Genomic DNA, 25,382 nt, shown 5'->3' with positions numbered 1-25,382 from the left:
TGCAAACTAGCCACAGACTGCACACAGCACAGCCAGTGATTTTCATATTGAGCGCTACGTAACGTTGCCAATAAGAAAACATAAACAGCCTACTTACATAGAGAAAACATAAACAGCCTACTTACATAGAGAAAACATTAACAGCCTACTTACATAGCCCCCATGCTCCCCACAAAAAATTTTACAAATTGGTTTGGGCAGTGCCCAATACAGATTTGAAAAAATTTTTCATAATTACAATAACAAAGATATCAAATGCACACACTTATTGATACAACGTTGGTCAAAAGCTAAAATTTTGTCACAGTCCATGAAGACAGTTCTGATCATTCATTACGGTAAAATATAGTGTTTTTCTCAAAGTCTGAGCAGTAGAAGAAAATGCACACGGAAGTAGTGGATTTCCATGCAGTCTTGAAGAAGTAGTGTTGTCCTTCCAACGGAAAGACAGTGCTGACTCTCGACATGCAGACAAGTATTGGGTCACAACAGAGCAAACCCACAGCAGAGTCATTCGAAGTTTGGAAGAATATTGGTAGGTAGGTCATCACAGAGCAGACCCACTGTAGTCCTGGTAGAGATTACGGTATTGGTGGCCAGTGATTTTCATACAGAGGTGGCGTTACCAATAAAAAAACCTAAACAGCCTACTTACATAGAGAAAACATAAACAGCCTACTTACATAGAGAAAACATAAACAGCCTACTTACATAGAGAAAACATAAACAGCCTACTTACAAAATATCTGGGAGTATGCGTGCGGAACGATTTGAAGTGGAATGATCATATAAAATTAATTGTTGGTAAGGCGGGTACCAGGTTGAGATTCATTGGGAGAGTGCTTAGAAAATGTAGTCCATCAACAAAGGAGGTGGCTTACAAAACACTCGTTCGACCTATACTTGAGTATTGCTCATCAGTGTGGGATCCGTACCAGATCGGTCTGACGGAGGAGATAGAGAAGATCCAAAGAAGAGCGGCGCGTTTCGTCACAGGGTTATTTGGTAACCGTGATAGCGTTACGGAGATGTTTAATAAACTCAAGTGGCAGACTGTGCAAGAGAGGCGCTCTGCATCGCGGTGTAGCTTGCTCGCCAGGTTTCGAGAGGGTGCGTTTCTGGATGAGGTATCGAATATATTGCTTCCCGCTACTTATACCACCCGAGGAGATCACGAATGTAAAATTAGAGAGATTAGAGCACGCACGGAGGCTTTCAGACAGTCGTTCTTCCCGCGAACCATACGCGACTGGAACAGGAAAGGGAGGTAATGACAGTGGCACGTAAAGTGCCCTCCGCCACACACCGTTGGGTGGCTTGCGGAGTATAAATGTAGATGTAGATGTAGATGTAGAAGGTGGACGGGGGCTGACGGCGGCGGCATGTCCGCCGTGTACAAAAGGTACAGAAGGGGGTAGAGGACGGAGCCTTGGGGCACGCTGGCAGAGGGGAAAAAGGTGTAGGAATCGGTGTTATGGATGGTGACATAGGAAGGACGGCAGGAGAGAAAGGAGCCGATCAGATGGACGTAGTTAATGGGAAGGGCGAAGGTTTGGAGCTTGAAGAGGAGACCGGAATGCCATACGCGATCATATGCACGTTCAAGGTCCAGGGAGAGGAAGATGGCGGAGCGACGGGAATTAAGCTGTTCGAAAAGAAGATGAGTGAGGTGAAGGAGAAGGTCGTCGGAAGAGAAGGACGGCCGAAAGCCACACTGGGTAACGGGAAGGAGGCGGTGCTGGCGGAGATGCTGGTGGATGCGTCGGGTGAGGATAGATTCCAGGACCTTGCTGAAGACCGAGGTAAGGCTGATGGGACGGTAGGAGGAGACGGCGGACGGCGGTTTGCCAGGTTTAAGGAACATGAGGATACGGGAGGTTTTCCACATGTCGGGGTAATAACCGGTGGACGGGACTACATTGTAGAGCCTGCCCAGGGTGGAGAGGAAAGAGACGGGAGCTTCTTGAAGGTGACGGTAGGTGACACGATCGTGACCAGGAGCGGTGTTGCGTTTTGTGCGGAGTGTATCAATGACATCCTGTGTAGTGATAGGGGCATTGAGTTCCGTGTGTGCAATGTTGTCCAAGTACTGGAAACCAGGAGCGAGGGGAGGGACAGAGGTGTCAGTTCGATCGCGGATATTCGGGAAGAGGGAGTAATCGAACTGGGGATCATCGAGGGTGGAAAATACATCGTAGAGGTAGGAGGCAAAGTGGTTGGCCTTACTAAGGGTGTCAGGGAAAGGGTGATTATCATGGAGAGGAGGATAATAGGGGGAGGGTTTAGTTCCGGTAAGGCGACGGAAGGCCAACCAGTACTTGGACGAGTTGATTGGTAGGGTAGCATTTAAATGGGTGCATGTCTGTCGCCAGTCCCGGCGTTTCTTAGCTGCGAGCAAATTACGAATGTGTCGCTGGAGTTGCCGGTGGCGTCGTAGTGTGTCCGGGTCACGCGTGCGGAGGAAGGCACGTTATAGACGATGGGATTCACAGAGGAGGAGGACGGCCTGTGGGGGTAAGGTAGGACGGTGGGGGTGGATGGCGACAGTAGGGACGTGGGCCTCCACGGCCTCAGACAAGGTCTGCTGGAGAAAGGAGGTCGCATGGGTGACATCGTCAGGGTGGTGGTAGGTGAAGGGTGGCTATCGACCTGGGTGGAAAGGGTATCCCGGTAGGCATTCTAGTCGGCACGGGAATAGTCATGGACATACTTAGGGGGAGGGTCATTACGAGGGTCAGGGCGAGGGCGACGACCGTCTGAAGCGGTGAGGAGGACAGGGAGATGGTCGCTACCAATAGGCTCCAGGACATCCACCGTTATGCGCCCAAGGAGGTTGGGGGAGGAGAGGATAACATCAGGAGTGGAATTGGATTCGGGACGGGTGTGCTGGGGAATGGGGATGAGGTCGCCTTGAAGGGGGGAGAGGAACCCATGCCACCGCCGTAACTGGGCGGCGGAACGACTATGGATGTTGAGGTCGGCGGCGATCACGTAGGAGGAGAAGGTACGGTCAATGTGGGAGAGGAAGTCGAAGGGAATAGGGGCGTTAGGGCGGACATAGATGGTGGCGCAGGTAACGGTAAGGCCGGGGAAGAAGAGACTAAGGATCAAGTGTTCGGTGGGGTCGGGAAGGAGAGGTTGGAGCCTAACGGGGATCTGGCGGTGGTGACCAATGGCAACTCCGCCACGCGCAATCGGGAGGGGATTATCGCAGCGGTGGAGGAGATAGGGTGATGTGTGGATGGAGTGGTGGGGTTGGAGGAAGGTTTCATTGAGGAGAAAGGCATCCACGCAGTGGGTGGCAAGGGTGTGCAGGAAGAGGTTCTTGTTGGCGGAGAGGGAGCGGATATTGTTGAAAAGGATACGTTGCTGTCGCGCCATGACAGGGATTTAGACGGGGGTGTCAAGACGGGAGAAGGTGAAATGGGCCTGATTGTTGGAGTAGGTGGCGTACATCTTGAGTTGGAATATGGAACGGGCGGCAATGGAGATCTGCTGGAGGGTGTGGGGCCGCTGAAAGGGATGGTGAGGAACCTGATGATGTCCTCAGCGGGGGGGGACAAAGGGAATTGCCAGGAGGGGTGGGGGCGTCCAGGGGACGGACAGGGACGGTGAGTTCAGGAGTGTTCGGAGGGGGTCGGGCTTTACACTTTTGGGAGTAGGTGGGATGGGGGAGGTTGCAGGTATTGCAGGAGGGAGGGGATTGAAGGTTAGGGCACTGCCGGAGGAAGTGCGCTTGCCTACAATGCGGGCAGGTGGGGGCCTCGCGGCACTCAGCTGTTGGGTGTGCATTATAGCGCAGACACCTCTGGCAGTGCAGGGATTGAGGAGGGGAACGGGAGGGGTCCTAGTCACTCCATGCCTCTGTTGTTTATAGTGTGTTCGTAAGTTCTCTTAGTATTGAGTATGTCACACATTTACTTTGTTTTCATACGTTTTACGCATGACTCTAGTAGGTTCTTGTTCCTTCTTTATTCATTTCATTGACTGCAGTACTCAGATAATGTAAATCATCCACTTTTATGGTATTTTATCATTCTCTGCTTGCAACGAAGTACCGCAGGGCAGGAGGAGCCCTCTGCCGGTCACGTGCCTCCAACCACTTCCCGCCTGTGCGGAATTCTTGAGTTAGCGCTAACAGGGGGCGCTGATTATGTGCAGCACTATATTTCCTTTCATTTATGACTCCTTTAGCGATTTGTTTTATGTTGTTTATATTACCCGGTGCAATATCAACGGTGTTTAATATTTATGTTATTGCCTAGAATATTGGCCCTAGAGCACATGTCAACCACTGTTTTTAACTCTTCGTCTTTTTAACAATATTACTTTTGTCGTGTTCTTTTTATTGCTTTTTACTACTGTAACAATTTTACACTTTATAAGCTTATTACAGATTTTAACTATGGTATCCCCCCTATTATTTTCGCTGTTTTAATTAATTATTGAAAAACAGTGTATGCTGACATTAGCGACATCTGGTCAACTTACTACACAAACATCGGGTAGCTACTGTACGGCAGCTAGTTTTAAACAGTAGTTTTACTGACAACATGACTTGTGCATGTGATGTGATTTGTATGTATTTGACGATGCTGGTGCTGATTCCGCATTTAATAGTTGACTATCTACTATGGGTGCAGTGCATTAGGACTTTGATTTTATGAGACAGGTATGCCTCTTTACATTTAAAGGGCACAAATGTAAATTCTGTCAGCACTACTTTTCAATATGCTCTATGTACAGTTCTTAAGCTGTATACAGTTTGCGAGTGTATTTATATTCGTCCCATTTTTGCTGCAGATCTGATGATGGTCATTAAAGACTGAAACCGGTAATCCGTTAAACAGGAAAAAAATTGTGACCATAGACGGAAATTAAAGGAAACTTATTCAATATACGGGTCACTGTGTTTTTCGCGACGATGTCGCCGCTTGTGAATGTATATCTTTGTGTGTAACACAAACCGAGTATTATAAGGTATCTAGATTTCTGGTATATGAAAAAGTTCTTTGAGGTACTTATATAAACAGAGGTGTCCTTGCGTTGGTATGTTAATGATCGATTCGTTTTATCATAGTGAAGTCAATTACGGTTGATATTCTGATCATGGACTGTTATATGTCGTTCTGTAGACATTTGAAGAGTAGTGGTTTTCAGTTTATCCTGTGGAAAGTTGAATTGCATATCCATCTAAGGTACAGCTCTCTCATAAGTACTTCCTCATGTTTAGGTTGTTCAACTTGACAACTCATTTCTTTTATCTTGCGTACACATTGTTCATTTGTTTTGTTGACATAGTCTTCCTGTGAAGATGGTCGTTACGACCGAAACCGGCAGAGGATAAAGAAAAAATCTGATAAATTTGTACATCTGATGGCAAACATGTATTTGTTCCAATTCTGACAGCTGTATCGAGTCACCTCGTCAAAATGTTTGTTTTAGATTAACATTTGCTACAGCAAGTGACTCTCCATTTTATTTTGAAAGGTTGGACGATACGGATTGGAACGAAGAAACACTAGCAACGGATCACCTGAGGCGCCCTGTTCTCTCGCAGTTACTGCGCGCTCTTCGCCAAATCATGAAAGCTGTAAGTGCCAGGAGAGGATGTGCCGACCAGCACGACTGGAATTTTCGTCAGCAGCACCTGAACAAAAGTGGTGAGTATCGCATTTGTGTGTTCCTTTGGTTGCAGGCTTTCTCGGCGAATTCCTGTGATGAAGTTTCGTCAGCAGCACCTGAACAAAAGTGGTGAGTATCGCATTTGTATGTTCCTTTGGTTGCAGGCTTTCTCAGCGAATTCCTGTGATGAAGTCTTCTCGAGTTGTGAGCCAAGTTGTGCCGTTGTCTTGATGCAGCTTTCGATGAGTTTCCTATTGGTCGCTTCAGTTGAGCATGGCGAGTGAGAAAATTGCCCAAATGTTGCGACAACATGACGGCAGGTCTCGCCTGATAACTCGAAAAAGTTTGAGCAAGGCTGTTAATGTCACATAAAGTGTGATGTGCTCGTTAATGTATACTGTCAAGAAAATCTCACCTGTGATAATGAACAATGGACATGTAGGTGACTGGGGGTTGTGTCGAAGCTGACGACTCTCTCCTAATCAAAGAATATAAGAAACAATAACTTAGAACTAACTAATAAGCACACGAGAGGAAAAGAGCAATGTCTACTGCTAAAGCACGTATTATGTTTCATAATCAACACTAATCTTGAGGACAAACTTCTATTGATGTCAGTTCAGGACATCAGACAAAATATTAGTGACCTCCGAGTAGCGATCGCCCCAATACCGCAGTACAGTACACTGCCCGTACCACTGATGAAGGCCTACGTTCGACGGCGCAGGGAGTTGACAGGTTTCTCCAGAACGACCGTCTCCAGCTGGAGTCACTCGCTACATCCCACGGAGCTTCCAAATTTCTGCGATGTTGACTGCTACGTTTCACATGCCTGTCCCAGACATCTTCTGTGAGAATATGATCGGATGATTTAGCGGGCTAGTCGAGATGCGATAGCGTGCCTAAGTAGTCGTCCAACCAGTAACGTATCAATACAGCCCTGTGGACACAACTGTTGTGTTAAAAAGCAGGAGTGTGCACGCCATACACTATACATGATGGTATGGTAGATATCAGGAATTAAAGTTATTGCGTGATGTGAATTTATGTAGACTGCATGTGGACAAAACTTCTACGCAAAGCTCCGAAACGTCACTGTGGAAATGGCGAAAGTGCAAAAAGCTGCTGCCATTTTCTTACGAAATTGCCAGCCGTGGTGGCCGAGCGGTTCTAGGCGCTACAGTCTGGAACCGTGCGACCGCTACGGTCGCAGGTTCGAATCCTGCCTCGGGCATGGATGTTTGTGGTTTTTATAGGTTAGTTGGGTTTAAGTAGTTCTAGGTTCTAGGGGACTGATGACCTCAGATGTTAAGTCCCATAGTGCTCAGAGCCATTCTTACGAAATTGATAGAGCTTTCAGGCCATGTAGTGCCCTGACACACTCATGCCTTGAGGTTATATGGTTCACTACACAACATTAACCCCAGAAGAACAGGGAACATGAAAATTAAGAATAAACCCCTTATTCTTAGAGACAGTTTAATATGGATTACAAAGCACACTGGGGTTTGGCAAATTTAGTTTATTTATTTACCAACAGAGAACTCGGCTTTGTTTGGTTATTTGTTTTTCCAGGCTTCTATTAGTCCATCTTCTCCTCCCTGTCTCTCTGCCCATCTCCTTCCACCCATTCTCTCTGCCCACCTTTACATCTCCCCCTCTCTGTGCATCTCCTCCCTCTTCTGTCTGTCTATCACTTCCTCTCCCTTCTCTGTGGCCATCTCCCTCTCACCCCTCAATCTGTTCATCTCTTCCACCATCTTTCTCTGTCCACCTCCTTATCCTCCCTCCTCCTATTCACCTCCTCCATCTCTCAGCTCAGCTATGCCCATCGGCATGTATAGCCTCTGGAACCTATTCTGACGCTATCCACACAACACACCAGTCATTAAGTCAGCCTAGATGTCAAGCATTACCAGTCCTTTTCGTTCTCACCCCTAGTGGAGCGAGGTGTTTCATACCCCGCAGTATTTGTTTCCAGACCACAGAATTATGTGTACCAAGTTAGGCTGAAATCAATCCAGTGGTTTAGGAAGAGATATGGAACACACACACATACATCTATTTTATGTATGTAGGATGGTCAGAAACAGTTTGAAAATTTTGATAGGGTGTTTCAGAGGCGGTTGTTCTGAGAACTAATTATTAAGAGAAAATTCGATGCGTTGCGCCGTTTTTCAGCTAATTAGCATTGAAGTTAGCCAATCAGGTCGTCTCACGTGCAAATTCAAGCAGTCTCACAGAGGCTTTCGTTTCCTCCGACCGAATAAACGTAGCTTTTGCTCGCTTATGTTTAGTTTCTCACTTCCAAAGAACTATAGTGTTGTCTCTGTTATATAGGGTGTTACAAAAAGGTACGACCAAACTTTCAGGAATCATTCCTGACACACAAATAAAGAAAAGATGTTATGTGGACATGTGTCCGGAAACGCTTAATTTCCGTGTTAGAGCTCATTTTAGTTTCGTCAGTATGTACTGTACTTCCTCGATTCACCGCCATTTGGCCCAATTGAAGGAAGGTAATGTTGACTTCGGTGCTTGTGTTGACATGCGTCTCATTGCTCTACAGTATTAGCATCAAGCACATCAGTACGTAGCATCAAGAGAATAGTGTTCATCACCAACGTGGTTTTGCAGTCAGTGCAATGTTTACAAATGCGGAGTTGGCAGATGCCCATTTGATGTATGGATTAGCACGGGGCAATAGCCGTGGCACGGTACGTTTATATCGAGACAGATTTCCAGAACGAAGGTGTCCCGACAGAAAGACGTTCTGAAACTTCCCCTTTGAACATTTTTATATATGACTGTGCTTAAACTGACACACAATATTTTTAGCGCAACGCAATCTGACTTTCAAAATTCCCTACAAAAGAATGGCCCTGACTAACATTAAACTATACCTTTCATAAATCACTTACCTCACAAAAATCTTCGCTGCTCAAGCTACTGCAATACAGCGAGCGCCACTACTGCCAGCTAAATAAAAGATTCAAACTATGGAAGGCACTAACTACTGATAGGGATAGTTAGCAAATGAAAGATATTAATAGAGAACAAACAATGTATTTACCTTGATATCATCATATATAAATATAGCAGTTCAGGACAAATTACAAAACTCCGCCATCTCTCTCCCCACATCCACCACTGCTGGCGGCTCACCTCCAACTGCGCAACGCTACGCGCTGTTCACATCCAGCTGCCTAACACTACAATGGCGAGTATTACAACAATGCAAAGCAGCCACAGACTGCACACAGCACAGCCAGTGATTTTCATACAGAGGTGGCGTTAGCAATAAAAAAACCTAAACAGCCTACTTACATAGCCCCCATGCTCCCCACAAAAAATTTTACAAAATTTTGTTTGGGCAGTGGCCAATAATGATTTGATAAAATTTTTCATAATTACAATAACAAAGAAATCAAATGCACACGCTTATTGATACAATGTTGGTCAAAAGCTAAAATTTTCTCACAGTCCATAAAGATAGTCCTGATCATTTATTAAAGTAGAATAGCAGTGTTTTTCTCAAAGTCTGAGCAGTAAAAGAAAATGCACACGGAAGTAGTGGATTTCCATGCAGTCTTGAAGAAGTAGTGTTGTCCTTCCAACGGAAAGACAGTGCTGACTCTCGACATGCAGACAAGTATTGGGTCACAACAGAGCAAACCCACTGCAGAGTCAGTCGAAGTTTTGATGAAGATTGGTAGGTAGGTCATCACAGAGCAGACCCACCGTAGTCCTGGTAGAGATTACGATATTGGTGGGCCACCAGAGGTGCAGACCCAATGCAGTCCTTGTAGAAATAATGGTATTGATGGATCATCAAAGATGTAGACCCACTGTAGTCCTTGTAGAGATAATGGTATTGGAGGGCCACCTGAGGTGCAGACCCACTGTAGTCCTTGTAGAGATGGCCAGCAGCCATCTGTTGCGATTGTGCAGGTGCACATTCACCATTGAAGAGTCTTGCGGAGAATATAGCAAGTCCATAAACCACCACTTGTGCACTCACAAAGTTTTTGGAATTGTCCTTAGATCCAGCAATGCTGTTATCCAGTCCCTTGCTGAATCATTAACACACGTGCAAACACTATCAGTCCCTGAAAAGCTTCAATGTCGTCTTTGCAACGTCCTGCCAAAATAATATGTCGTAAATGTTCAGGTAATTTGATTAAGCAAATGCGGATGAGTTCTGAGGGGCTGTATGGGTTTGACAGGTACTGATTCTTGTGCAACATGTCTTCAAAATATTTCACAAGACTGGAGAATTCAGATTGTTCGAAATGTTTCATCATTATGATGCCATGTTTTACGCGGTCTTGTGTGGCTTGAGACCAATATGCTGAGAGGAAGGCATGGTAAAATTCTCCTTCACTGTGGCAATCGTGAATTACCGATCGCATTCTTACAGCTGGTTCATTCTCTAAGTAGCCACACATAAATTCTAATCTGTGCTCCAATGACCAGTTGGGAGGAAAACAATGAGAGAATTGATGGAGCCATGCTTGTGGATGAATGTCGTTGCCAGAATTCTTAAATGTTTTGAATTTACGTGTAGTAATGAACAGCTTATAGTCAAAATCATCATGTCTTTCACAAATCACTTACCTCACAAAAATCTTCGCTGCTCAAGCTACTGCAATACAGCGAGCGCCACTACTGCCAGCTAAATAAAAGATTCAAACTATGGAAGGCACTAACTACTGATAGGGATAGTTAGCAAATGAAAGATATTAATAGAGAACAAACAATGTATTTACCTTGATATCATCATATATAAATATAGCAGTTCAGGACAAATTACAAAACTCCGCCATCTCTCTCCCCACATCCACCACTGCTGGCGGCTCACCTCCAACTGCGCAACGCTACGCGCTGTTCACATCCAGCTGCCTAACACTACAATGGCGAGTATTACAACAATGCAAAGCAGCCACAGACTGCACACAGCACAGCCAGTGATTTTCATACAGAAGTGGCGTTAGCAATAAAAAAACCTAAACAGCCTACTTACAGTTCGAAGCAATTGATCGGCGTGTTAGGGAGCACGGAACATTCCAGCCTATGACTCGCGACTGGGGAAGACCTAGAACGGCGAGGACACCTGCAATGGACGAGGCAATTCTTCGTGCAGTTGACGATAACCCTGATGTCAACGTCAGAGAAGTTGCTGCTGTACAAGGTAACGTTGAACACGTCACTGTATGGAGAGTGCTACGGGAGAACCAGTTGTTTCTGTACCATGTACAGCGTGTGCAGGCACTATCAGCAGCTGATTGGCCTCCACGGGTACACTTCTGCGAATGGTTCATCCAACAATGTGTCAATCCTCATTTCAGTGCAAATGTTCTCTTTACGGATGAGGCTTCATTCCAACGTGATCAAATTGTAAATTTTCACAATCAACATGTGTGGGCTGACGAGAATCCGCACGCAATTGTGCAATCAGTCATCAAAACAGATTTTCTGTGACCGTTTGGGCAGCCATTGTTGGTGATGTCTTGATTGGGCCCCATGTTCTTCCACCTACGCTCAATGGAGCACGTTATCATGATTTCATACTGGATACTCTACCTGTGCTGCTAGAACATGTGCCTTTACAAGTACGACACAACATGTGGTTCATGCACGATGGTGCTCCTGCACATTTCAGTCGAAGTGTTCGTACGCTTCTCAACAACAGATATGGTGACCGATGGATTGGTAAAGGCGTACCAATTCCGTGGCCTCCACGCTCTCCTGGCCTCAACTTTCTTGACTTTCATTTATGGGGGCATTTGAAAGCTCTTGTCTACGCAACCCCGGCACCAAATGTAGAGACTCTTCGTGCTCATATTGTGGACGGCTGTGATACAATACGCCATTCTCCAGGGCTGCATCAGCGCATCAGGGATTCCATGCGACGGAGGGTGGATGCATGTATCCTCGCTAACGGAGGACATTTTGAACATTTCCTGTAACAAAGTGTTTAAGTCACGCTGGTACGTTCTGTTGCTGTGTGTTTCCATTCCATGGTTAATGTGATTTGAAGAGAAGTAATAAAATGAGCTCTAACATGGAAAGTAAGCATTTCCAGACACATGTCCACATAACATATTTTCTTTCTTTGTGTGTGAGGAATGTTTCCTGAAAGCTTGGCCGTACCTTTTGTAACACCCTGTATAATCTGTCACAATTTTTCTTTGGGAATGCTTGCGAAAAGCGGGACATCACGGTTTGAGTCCCAGCCTGGAACAAATTTTCATTTGTTCTGAAATATTCTACAAGTGATACTGAAACACAATCGCAATTTGCGAGGTCATGCTTACGAAAGAGACGCATTTTACCTGGTAATGAGAACTGAACAAGTGGTAACTCATGGACTCAAAAGATGTATATGCATTACCGCACTTTATCGTGCGCATATGCCAGAATTAGCGCACGCAACAACTTGATTGGCTAACTTCAATGCTGTAAAACTCGCAAATGGTGCAAAGTATCGAACTTCTTCCTTAAGAATTATTTCGATACATCCTTCCCTGCAAAACTCTTACAAGATTTTCAGGCTGTTTCAGACCACCCATTTATAGATTTATGTATGTATTTCAGCTTGCACATTTACGGTATTGATGCTCGTGTTGACTGGCACTGCTTCTGATGACTGCTGCTTGCACTGCTTCTCATGACATTGTTGCTTGCAAGTCATTAATGTTATCTGAGACTGTGCGGTCACGTTCTGGTACAGAAAGTGCATCTGTTGTTGTTGGCAAACGACTGTGCACTCGCTGTAGACATTGTTATAAATTACGTTAAGGTGACAGGCTATATAAGTAACCACACAGTCGCTCGCTTGGCGTTAATGCGTGTTTATAGACGGCATCCTACTACGTAAAATCAGCTTTATGATGTAGAAATTGACTACAATTGTCACATCGTAACCACACTCAAATCTAAATCCGAAAGAAAGAAACTGACTAAAATTTTGCAAGTTGTAACCACACTGAAACCCAAATCCGAAAGCTGGGTCGTTAATGAAAGACAACATTTCGCCCTGAAGCATTTTCATTAAGAACACCAATATCGAGTCAGAACGGAACTGATCCCCCTTGGTGGAGAGCACAGCTATTTACACAAACTTTGAACATTCCGGAAAGCTAGTATCTGTGCAACCATCGAACATTTCAAATGTAGAAACATTACAAAAATAAGATAGTTCAAGAACTTTCCAGAAATGATAAATACGTCATATTGGGCCCAGCGACTGGCAACATGCCAGCTAGTGGTGCTAGCATTACATTACATTAATACTTGTTCCATAGATAATGAACACGACACTTTGTAGTGATGTGGAACATGTCAGTTTAACGTAGGTCTTCATCACACACGTTTTTATTTTTTACTATTTTTGTTTTGTTTTATTTTATTTTTACAGTTATTCCTTTATATCTAGAAATTCGTCTATTGAGTAGAAGGGGTTGCCGTTCAGAAACTCTTTTAATTTGGTTTTTAAATATTGGCTGGCTAACTGTCAGTCTTTTAATGCTATTTGACAAATGACCAAAGATATTTGTGGCAGCATACTTCAACCCCTTTTATGTCAAAGTTGGATTTAACAGAGAACAGTGAAGATTATACATCCTTCTAGTGTTGTAGCTATGCACTTCCCTATTACGTTTGAATTAGGATGGATTATTAATAAGAAATTTCATTAGTGAATATACGTCTTGCGAAGGTACTTCGAACATCGTCAGTTCCTTAAGTAAATGTCTACAAGGTGATCCTGGGCGCTCTCCGGCTATTATTATGATTATATGCTTTTGTGTAATGAATACTTTTTCTCTTAATGATGAATTACTCCAAAATATGATGCCATATGAAAGAAGTGAATGAATCACCAAAATTAGCAATAACCCTAATAGCATAAGTAGTTAAACCTAACTGTTCCAGCAGATCGTGGATGTGTTTTTTTCCAATTCAACTTCTCATAAATGTATACGCCCAGAGATTTTGAATATTCTGCCTTAGCAACAGATTCCTGTAGAGAGTTTATATTTATCAATGGTGTTAGGCCATTTACTGTAGAGAATTATGTACACTGTGTTTTCCCAAAAATTAGTGAGAGTCCATTTGTAGCATTGGCCCCTCTATGGAGAAAGAGCAACATGCTGTTTCAGATCTTCACATTGGAACCGACTAGTGCACCTTGGCTCTAGATCTTGTCACTGGTCTTCTGAAAGGCAATAATGATGGATTCTCACATCCTGGTCGAGCTGTTACATTCTCTTCACTATGATGAGCATCAAAGGTAACTCTTACTATGGAAGCTTCACGTTCGTCGTCTTGGTTTTCGGTTTCCTTGAACATCCCATCGTCGATCTGCGTCTCTGACCTGTAGTACGTCTTCATGCGGAGGACATGGACTATGTTACAAACGCGTAAAAATCCATACATAGTCTCCTGGGCTGTATTTCATTAGGTGACACATGGCATTATACCACCACCGGCATTCTTGTCAGCGTTCGGTGTCCGTATGCAAGCCAGCTCACCAGCTTCCTCGCTCGTGCAGTGAGGTGTCTCACGCAGTCGCCCAACGTATCTGACTGAACAGTGTACCCACTGTCGCTTTGGCCTTGCGACTGTGGAGCAGTAAGAACAGTGTGAAACTTGCAGAGTCTCGCTTCACTTTGTTGAATTCGAATGTCGCCACATCAGCATAAATTAAGAACATATCTGCCAACATCTTATTAAAGCATTCGTGGGAGCGTCTGTCTGTGGATGATAGGCAGTTGTCATCCTGTGGGTGATGTCACAACATGAAACTACTTCTGATACTAGCCTCGACTAGATATCTTTTTACGATCAGAAATCATCACACAGGATTGTCTGTGCTTTAGAATGACGTCTTCTACGAGAAATTTTGCAATTTCCAGAGCTTCGGCATTTGACACAGCTTGCATGCAGGGTACAGACTATTATCCATCGATTCCCATTTGTCGACCTCCAGTTTGGTGTAATGGCGGTGCTGCAGTAGCGATTGGTACCAGATATACTGGACGCAATTGTAGCATGTACAGTCGTGGACAAAACGAGCAAGACCCCTCGCCTTTTCGTTATGCTGATCCGCACAGCCTTAAAGTCTGCTACACAGCATAACAGGCAAGGCGACGAAGTGCTACCAACATACTATGCACAGGCGTGAAATTGAAAAACTATCAGAACTTTGTCAGACTGTTTTCAATCATGTGTGAGACTATATTAACGCTGATTAGTGTTTTAATCATAACACAAGATTCATAACGAAATCCAGTTAAAAATCGTTCATTGCCACACTTAAGTCATTTCAGTTATTGACAGAGCGGAAAAAGTAGGCAGTAACAAGTATGAAATTCTTCCGTGATCAAACAATCTGAGTTGCTGGCGAATACTGTGTATCCTCACTAGACAGTATATATTATCATTATACATGAGGTGAATAGGGTTTCGGCGGGTGCGGTGGTAGAGCGGTTCTAGGGGCCTCAGTCACGAACCACGCGGCTGTTTCAGTAGCAGGTTGAAATCCTACATCGGGCACAGATGTGTGTGATGTCTTTAGGTTCGGTAGGTTTAAGTAGTTCTAGGTCTAGGGGACTGATGACCTAAGCAGTTTGGTTGCATAGTTCTTAGAGCCATATTTTGACCTTTCGCGTAAGTATTCTTTACATAAACGGCCGTATATTTAGATTGCGTTGACATAGAAGCTCACTTTTTTACACTACCAAGGGACCGGATACCGCAGGAAGTGCGATACATTTCCGCTTATTATGTCTACCCGTACCCGAGATAAACAGATTTTAAAGGTTGGGTGGACAGATAGACGGTCAAGAAAGTAAGACTAGTAGGGTTTAATTTTTACCGATGTAGGTGACGAAATCCTAACAACGAAAATAGCTACTGCGACAGTTACTGAAGATGAGGGCCGCATAAATAATTCCCCCTACTCTTTATTCGAAATGCTCTAGTTGCAATCGATACATGAGCATATTAATCGAAGCTGCGCTTTCGATCCAAATCACGTTTACAGGAATGCAAATAAAATCCATTTGCCTATACACATGGTAATTCAGATCCCAGTATTAATGCCACCGCGTTTTAGAAGTGCGAGCATTCTCATTGCTAGCTAGCTTAAAAACACTTCGGCTAATGAACGTTTTCTGGCTGTGGCGAGTCTAATGGAGAATTCGAAACATTGTAGAATACGTTTTATTATTTCCTGGGGTGGTGCAGATTTATCGTACTAAATTTACTCGCTAATAACAGTATTATGTTATTTCGAATGATTGTCACATAAGTAGTGTCATAAAGGTAGAAAATTCATGTTTTTCAGTCCAGAAAGCTCTATGCAACAGAAACTGCAGATCATTTTGCCATTTTATTGCAAAATTACCGGCTTATTCATGTCTGGGGTAATAACAGAGGGCTGTTTGCCTGGGTTGTTCGCTAGCATAGTGAAAGGTGTTTGCTGCTGCAAGGGAGGTCTGGTTTGTTTTATGTTCTAATCTCGATGGAGGCAGATAGACTATCAGTAAAGCTATTTTAAGAAATTCTCGCGCCCCCAATACGTTTTATTGCTACCGTTATTCTGTACTGGCGCCCTGTGGATGTCAATATGAAACTCTTGTAGAATTTCATACTTGTTACTGCCTACTTTTTCCGCTTCTGTCAATAACTGAAATGACTTAAGTGTGGCAATGAACGATTTTTAACTGAATTTCGTTATGAATCTTCACGCATTGCTAAATTTGCACACTTTCATGGTAGGTCAGCAATGGTAATCCGATATGACTGGTCTGAACGTTGACACAGACCGTTTCGCGGCCGAATGCGCATAACATTTTGCTAATTCGTAACGATCTGGGGTACTTTGTCTTACTAAATCAGTTATGTTATATCGATAAGCTGAAATTCATTTTAATTAGTACAGTTCATACTAATTAGCGTTTCTTCTTTCATTTATATCTTATATTTACGTGTTGTGATTAACAGACTAATCAGCGTTAATATAGTCTTACACATGATTGAAAACAGTCTGACAAAGTTCTGATGGTTTTTCAATTTCACGCCTGTGCATAGTATGTTGGTAGCACTTCGTCACCTTGCCTGTTATGCTGTGTAGCAGACTTTAAAGCTGTGCGGATCAGCATGACGAAAAGGCGAGGGGTCTCGCTCGTTTTGTCCACGACTGTACTTTCATTGCTGACATTCCTTACAGTGGCTCATATAGTGTCTAATGGATCTGCAGAGACGTAGCCAGTTATAGGTCCGTCTAGTTTGGTCCAAAGTCTTCATGACTCCCAGGCAACCAGATGTTGAAATGTTGTGACATCACTTCAGGATCGCTGGCAGCAAATGAGCTAGGATGATGAGCAACCATTTCTCCCTCATTGGGTCATAGTTACTCTTATACCGCGCCAACGCCAATCAGTCACACAAAAACCACACTCCTCCTTCACATACCAATCCGTACGAACTTCATTACACAAACTATCGCCATCCACACTATTTACTTCAGCCCTCTCTAAATTTTCTGTTACTTTTTCCACATCTTTCCCTGGTTCACTACCCACAGCATGCACAACTTTACTATTTTTCCCCCTCCAAATTATCGACACTTGCAGCTTCAGCAAAATTACACATCAATTCACTGTAAACACTTCATCTTCCTGAAATAATACATGATGCCTAAGCCATCATCACCATAAATATCCATCTCAGCAACATTATCTACTGATACACCGTTTAAATCGCTACAAATTCACATCAGAAACCTTAATTTCCTCAGTCGACCAAATTAACTTTACGTGAACCATACAGAACTTTATCCTCCGCCAATACATTACACACATTGCTGCTACCTTGTTGTACAGTTTTGGGGCTTCCAGACTTCCTAGCTTCCGCTGTGCTCGGACAAAAATCAGCACACACTACCATTTTACACACTTTTCATCCAGATTAACAACCAATCCTACTTTACATACATTCTCACATTCACACTCTGACAAACATTTGAAGATCCACACATTCATCAATAAGTTCCGTTTCGCCTTCATTCGTGACTAGAACGCGCAAATTCCTTCCTCCGAACTATCAATGCCAGTAGCTTTTACATCACTACGTAAATTATCATTACTCTGTTCCTTTATACAGAAATCATCTACCTCCTCCAATACATTTTTAACTTCAACTGCTGGTGAGACCAACGCTACGCCTCCCTTAGTAATATCGACGCTTTCCGCCGAAACACAGTCACCCTCACTCGCAGCTGGCGAAACCAAAGCTACGCCTCCTTCACTAACATCGACGCTTTTCGCTGACTCACAAACACTTGGTACTACAACACCTTCCTTACTGCAATTGCTGCTATTTGCTAATACCTCTTCAGAACTCTCCACACGATTTGTTTTCACAAAATTTATCTCCTATTTAACTTTTTTTGAACCACTGAATCTTTCCATTCATCACCATTCACGCACTCATTCATTACACATTCGTAACTTACATCATACCCAGCTAATTTATTCCCATTACTTTTACTGAAATCTCTCACAAATCTATCCTTCCGCCGTTCGCGCCTGCTTTTATTGAAATAGCCACCTATATAGCCTTCCTCTTTAGCATACTCCATACTACATATTTGTTGCCTTTCTCCAAACCTGTCAACATTTCTACCATTACCATTATCTCCAGTCCTTTTCGTCACCTGTTTAGATCGCAATCCTCGGACCTGAGATGTGGCGAACATCAGTTTCCCGACCGGCTGTTACGCGACTGCACTTCGCGCGAATTTCTCCTGTCAAATCTGCGTTCTTTACTCAAGGAAGTTATCACTCCTGTCCGTTCTCCGACCATTCTGCTCATTCCAGTTACTATCTCCCTGAGAATTCCTTTGATTTCTCTCACGATTATTATTTTTGTGGTGATTATTTGGATTCCCATTTTGATAACTACTACCCGGTCTGCTCTGAGGTTTGAACTTCAAAGCCCTCTCTAATTTTTCCACAAATTCTAGAAATTCTTCCACGGGATCACATGGACTACAGACAAGATCCCACTGCAAATCTTCGGGTAATCGCCTTTTTAAGGTGGTGATTTTCGTTAAAACTCAAGCTTGCAAAAATCTCTCATTGTCCCATTACCGTACCTGTAACTCAGCCCCTTTAAGAATTCATTTTGCATCCTGGTCTGTTTAGCCTCGCTCCAAAATTTGTTCAAAAATCACTTTTCGAACTCTTCGCACTAACCGCATCTAACATTTGCCCAAGACTGTGGGTCTCCCTCCAAATGCCGTTTAACGTATTTTATTTTCGCTTCGTCCAACATGCGGCGAACAAAAGCGTCCCTACACGCAGCCATAAATTTACTGGGCGATATCTTCTGTCATCTGTGTAACATTTCACAGATCCGGTATTTGCCCAAGGGATATTTATAACCGCCGTGGCTTGTTGGGAGGCTAACGAATTTAAATCATTTTTTATCTGTCGCATTTGTTTTTTAAATTCAATTTCACTAGTGATACTGGACTGTATTTTATCTTGAATTTTGTCCACTTCTTTCTCCCCATCACCTACACGATTGGCAATGTCACTAATTGCTAAATTTACATTGCTTTTATGAGTATCTTGCGCTTTTATACAGTCGCCTACCTTGTTCCCAAGTTCTGTCTGTATCTTATCCATTTTTTCCCCAAGATCTATTTCCACTGATTCGATTGTAGATTTTACTATTACAACTTCGTCTATAATTTTCCCCATATGCACTCGAACTCATTTTAATTTATCATCAATTGCTTTTTCAAGGTTACCCATAATTTTTTCAACTTCCTTTTTCACAGTGGAACCTATTTCAGTTCGCATTGTACCCAAATCAGACCGAATTGTATCCGTAACTGTTTGCAATGTGCCCATACCTGTTTGCAATGTACCTATATCTGTTCGGACTGCATTGATATTATATGCCATTCCCTGGATCATTTACATTAGCTGAGACATCATATTTCCCCCACATTCATTCCCCTTGCCAAAATTCCTACTAGGTACACTTTCGCTCTCTGATTTCGGACTAACCTGCTCACTTCCATTTTCAGAATTACACGTGCTAGGTGACTGTTTTATAATTGCAAGATCTATAAGTGGAGCTAGAACTCCAGAAACAAGCACTATCTCTCTATTTGCGCAAGCACTTATCTGATCTGAGATGGTTCCCTCTGCCACGGTGATGCCGTCGGTTGTAGTGGAAGTATACATTGAAGACTGCTCTGGGGTACTCGAAGAAGCTGACCTGGTACTGCTGTTGAGCTGCGTCCGCCTCTGGAGAAGTCGCCTGACGTAATTGTAGCTGCCGCCGGTTACCGCCTGTTCCAACCGTCTCCGATACTGCTTTCCGTTAAATGCTCTAACCGCTACTGTTCCCTGCACTCAACTTATTTACACTCTGAGCCCCCACGCAAATTGCCTTTAAAGTGATAGATTAGGACCTCTATCGATAGCATGTGTTAATTGTGAAAATTGCTGCGTAATTTCACTATTTCCAGAGACCTACTTGCGGAAGAAAAACCCGATCTCACACTGTGTTTTCTACGAGGTTACTCTACAGAATTCTGTACTGGTTTTGCAAAGGTTTTTACACTTTGCATAGTACGATGAATAACAGACAGCAAAGACATTATCACTTTGCAGGGTCCAAATCCCAGACAAGCCCCCAATTGCGGGCATTCAAATAAACTACGCACCCTTTGATTCAATGGTGAAATATTAAAAGTTTTGGCTGGTTTCGTCGTCTAGGGACTGGGATACGCACTTGCCGCATTACAGGCCAAATCCTGCTGAGTCTTCAACATACGATAGGAATCCACACGTGAATCGAATGGTCGAAGGTTTCTATCACTTGCCAATCGCAAATTATGAATGCAACACGCAAATTTATAAATGAAAGATTGCAATTAAATAAAATCTGCAGGTACTATCTTAACGACTTTAAATGATGAGTACGATAGTAGAAGTACTTTTGAGAATGTGGTATATTTCTGCAAAACACTTATTGTTGTCGATGGTACAGCAATTAAATAAAATATAAGTTGAATAACGGGGAAACAATAGATTCCTGCTGCACGTAATTAGTTATGAAAGACAACATAGCTCGAGAGATATTCACTTCGAAACGCGTATTACGTCTTCACTGTAGAAGGCACGGAAATCTCACAAGTCCACAAGTCGGCACTCCGAAGTATTTCTGTCTGTCGCGACCACGCTCAAACCGCTCCACACTCTTTAAGCCTCTCTGCGACTCCGGGTCCGTCGCGCCGCCGTGTCCAGCACTTTCCGTCCTGCGCCACTCCCGTGTCGGGTGCCGTCCTCTCCAGAACTGCCCCCTGTTCCCAACTGTCTCACCATTTACGAGTGCTGTGATTGGCTAGAGCGCTCCCTCCAAGTCTGCAATCCAACGTACACTCATAAAAATATTTAAATACACACGAAATACTGGATTTACATTTAAATAACTTGAAATTAAATAAATATTCCTACGGCTGGACCATAAACACGCTCTAACACACATTATTAGATACATAAACAAATCAAATAAACATATATCAAAGGGATAGAACAAAAGGTAGGCCAGTAGCCTAATGTCTCTGTGCTTTCTAAAACACAGTAAATAATTGACGAGTTTCTTCATGGATAGCATATATCGGATATTAACAAAGACATAGATGAATCAATATATTTATAAGCATGCTGCTACCGTTTTTTCGTGTAACTGTGGAGTACTTACGTCCTGATGCGATCGATACTAATTGGCCACATTGACCTCCAATAAGTTATGTACTGTTCAAGTTACATGCCTGTAATTCATACCAATTTAGGTTTACACTAATAGCTTTCTAAAGACACGTAGATCGGAGAAATGGGATGAACCGTTTAGATTTTGGAAATTCGTTGCTGGGTGTTACTTGCGTAATTACTTTAAAGTAATAAATATACTGAAAATCTGATTACACCATCAGAATCGTCGTGCAAATAATGGTAATGAACATGTTTCTTTTTGAGGAATCATGATTCAACTGGCTACTATTAATTTCTACACGAACTGTGAAATGTCTGCTATTACGGTTTCAAAAAGTCCGCCATCTTTGACACTCCCAGCAGAGACTTCTCCTTCACCGACACAAAGCACTGTCCTCGTCACAGCGGCAACATGGAACTCCCAGCCGCACCACGCGTGGACGCCGGCCGACGTTCGCCACCACGTGCTCCAGTCCAGCTACTGAGCGCCACCACGCGGTTGCTAGCGAGCCGCGGCTTTGAAGAGCGTCCTGTGCGGCCGCCCCAACTCCGAACGTAGAATATGTCCAGGGCGCCACAGCTCATTACCTCACAATGTGACTATAAAAGTTGCCACAACTACACTTGAATTTACACTTCCTAGTGAGAGTGTGTCGGTAGACCACTGGCGGTACGTCTGTTCCTGCTTTTTCTTAAAGCGAAAGAATTGAAATCTGGCTGCTGCGACCTGAATCCGCTGTTCGTTATACTGACTTAATGCACTTACTTCATCACAGGAGAGTGCTTCGGGAGACGACCTAAGGAAGAGGTTTTGCACTAAGCGAAACACAGGAGTTCTCGCGACAGACAGGAAATAATAAGATTTCACAGTACCTTGAATTCGAGGGTCTGGACAGTGGGCGTTGAACTGGATGAGATATTCGAGCCATTGCTCTTCTTTTTCATCCAAGTCCTGAAATGGTGGAATTTTGGTTGGTCGGTTGGGCAGCCGAAGCAGCTTGTGCAGCAAGCAACAATAGACAGCAATGTGGCGATTTGTTGGGTCTGAAACTGAAAAATCCGATTTAGTTCTAGAGAGCAGGAGCAGTCTATGGCTGAGGCGCAGGAACAGGGGGTGAAGGGGGTGGGGCAGCCATTCTAACGCTAACAAGTTACAGCAAAATATGAAAATACAAATAGAAATGCAATGTGCAAAGCACCTGAAAAGAGAAATAGGTTAGTTCTGCTGCTCCCCTCCTGTAAAACAGGCAACAAAAAGAACAAATTATGAAATAGAATCACTGTATCGACAGCTCCCCTGGAGCGACAGAGAACACATGAAAAGCAGACAAAACTTGTTGATCAGAGTCAGCGCCACTTGTTGTGTCTGAGCGCTCTTGTAATGTTTTGTGGTTGCTGCCTGGATGAGGAGAGGGTGGTATGACAGGTGGGTGGCCGGTTTCCTCTCATAACAACACGAAATGCAAGCGTGGTTAAAGTACACTTTATTATAGGAACCAGCCGGCGGCTGTGGCCGAGCGTTTCTAGGCACTTCAGTCTGCAACCGCGCAACTGCTGCGGTCGCAGGTTCTAATCCTGCCTCAGGCACGGATGTGTGTGATGTCCTTAGGTTAGTTAGGTTTAAGTAGTTCTAAGTCTTAGGGGACTGATGACCTCAGACGTTAAGTCCCATAGTGCTTAGAGCCATTTGAAACATTTGAACAGGAACCAACAGAGCACTTATATTCAATGATGTCCAATCTGAAGTTCTGCGGTTAACAGAAATCAATTATTTGACTTCTGTTAACCACAGAACTCCAGATTGGACATCATGAACTAATTCTGGAATCTCGTCTGTGTCCATATCACAACTACATACCGTGACTAACTGAGCCTTGCAAGGCTCGTGTTCATGCCGTTTATTGTTTGTCATCTCCTATTACTGCCGCCTCGTCTTCTTATACCATTTACTGGTGTCACTAACTGCCTGCCTTATCTGCCCGTGAGCGGCAGCAGCAGGGCGTATCGAAAAGTGCACTGTCTTACCATCTCTGGAGTGACCGAAAGTATTTCCGAGTCGTCGTGTGTATGGCAGTCAGTTGGAGACGGACCAGCAGTGCAGTTGGGATGCAGCAGCAGTGGATTCGGGGACGGAGCGCTGGGACGCGTCGGCAGAAAGTGCTCGCCGACCGCTGGCGACACCCATCAACTCTCCGACGGAGGGAGATTGGAGCGGGACGACTGTTCGTTGGTCGTTCGGTCGGTTGTCTTATCGGCCAACGTATATTTGGTCCTTTCACCGTTTCCTTGCCTGGGGAGTCGGTCGGTTGGCTTGGAACAGCTAGGAAGTCACCGTCGCGCGGAGTCGGGCCATAGCCACTGCCGGCGGGCACACACGGTTGGAATGTGAGGTGCTGCTTGCGAGTGCTACGAAGTTCGTCACCCACCGATCTCGGACATGAGACTTGAGTCCTCACTTAACCTAGTATCAAGCCTCAGCTGTTTACATTTCTTCGTTTGATCCTGGTTCTCACTTTTGGGACATTCCCGTGAGCAACAACGTGTGTGTTTCAAGTCGATTAAGATTCCAGGCGTCTTCCTGTAGAGTTTAACTTAATTTATTCCCTGTTAATTTGACCAGCGGTATCTTCTGCCTTGTGGCCGTTGATGTTCCGGTTACCTGCCCTGGTCGGTGACGTAATTTTAGGCAGTGCATTTTCCTCGCCATGCTGTTGCTGTCCAGTACGTCGTGTAGTTCGACAGCTGTGGTGTTGTTGGTCGTTGTGGGCGCCAATATTCTATGTGTCGTTGTATTGAATCTTGTGGCCGTTTTCCTGGTTCCGTGGAGAGGAACTGATCTTGTTCATTGGTCGGTCGGCTGGTGTATGAGTTTGGTAACGTTCCGCCAAGCTCTCCACGCTGTAACTCTTACCATTTCTGACAGTGTAGATTGAACTAATTTCAAAAAGTAAAATCTGCTTTCATAGGCTCTGTGAGCTGGTGGAGGCGGAAAGTGAATGTTGTACATCTGCAGAAATCTGTTCCACTCGATTCTCCACTAGTATGTTATTTGTCTTGTTGTGCAGAATTCGAGGCTGATTACTCGGTCTACCTGGAGCACCTGGCAAACTACACGCAGGACATTGCGCACCTGATCTCACTTGGTGTGACGCATACCTCACAAGTGTTCGTTCCCCTCGCATTCGAACACATGGTAAGTGTTGTTACACAGCGATCGTAATTACAGTATTTAATATGCAATAGTTGAATAAATTTTTGTGTGCTGATGCGTATGGCGTAAAGAAAAGTCTCATCCATCTTTCTCCACCGAGTTTTTGTAATTTACTGTAAACTCAGCTGCAACTGATGATGCAAGGAGCTCTCACGTTTTGTTTCAGTTAAACTGCCAGATAATTGTATACATTCTTGAAATAATCAGACTTACTGATGACAATCGCTGTGTTGATACCAAATTACTCAGCATACTGCTAAGAAGTACTCTACTTTTCAGAATGGAGACCGATATATTCTTTTAAAACTGATGGGTAAAGCTACAATACTTATCACAATTTATGGACGAAAGAAAGTGACACAGTAGATGCACACAGTAAAAACATATGTAAGTTCGCAGTTTCACAAATACAATGGATCTGGCCATAATAGGGTCCATGCACAGTCTGGAGTAAAAGCTAATGTATTATAATCGATGTTTTGAGCTGCAGGCGCATGTTTATAGCGGATCGGTGGTTACAGGGTGCCACCAGGTGATGTGAGATGCACTCTGGGGGCGTGGCTGCTTCCCAGAGCTTGCGGTGAAAGCTTGCACATGGCTGTGTCACTAGTGATGAGGTCTGTAAGTACTAGCCGATATCTGACACCTGTGATAGGTCCATGTTGCTACCAGAACCACTTACAGCATTCCTCCCTCCCCACCCATTCAACAAGGAGGCGGCACTTATGGGCGTAATTGGTCAA

The 25,382-nt window shown here is 44.0% G+C and overlaps 1 protein-coding gene across 1 annotated transcript in view; it reads left to right on the top strand.

Moving 5' to 3' along the window:
• LOC124780314 overlaps positions 1-25,382 on the top strand; it is a 154,591-nt gene that overhangs the window by 65,468 nt on the left and 63,741 nt on the right. The window contains exons 3-4 of the mRNA XM_047253771.1: positions 5,491-5,663; positions 24,494-24,621. Of these exons, the coding sequence (XP_047109727.1) occupies positions 5,491-5,663; positions 24,494-24,621 (301 nt within the window). The remainder of the gene's footprint in view (positions 1-5,490; positions 5,664-24,493; positions 24,622-25,382) is intronic.

This window comes from Schistocerca piceifrons, chromosome 1 (genome assembly GCF_021461385.2).
Source record: "Schistocerca piceifrons isolate TAMUIC-IGC-003096 chromosome 1, iqSchPice1.1, whole genome shotgun sequence".
Classification (NCBI taxonomy): Eukaryota; Metazoa; Arthropoda; class Insecta; order Orthoptera; family Acrididae; genus Schistocerca; species Schistocerca piceifrons.
Note: the sequence above shows the minus strand (reverse complement) of the source record. Positions and strands in the feature narration are given on the sequence as shown.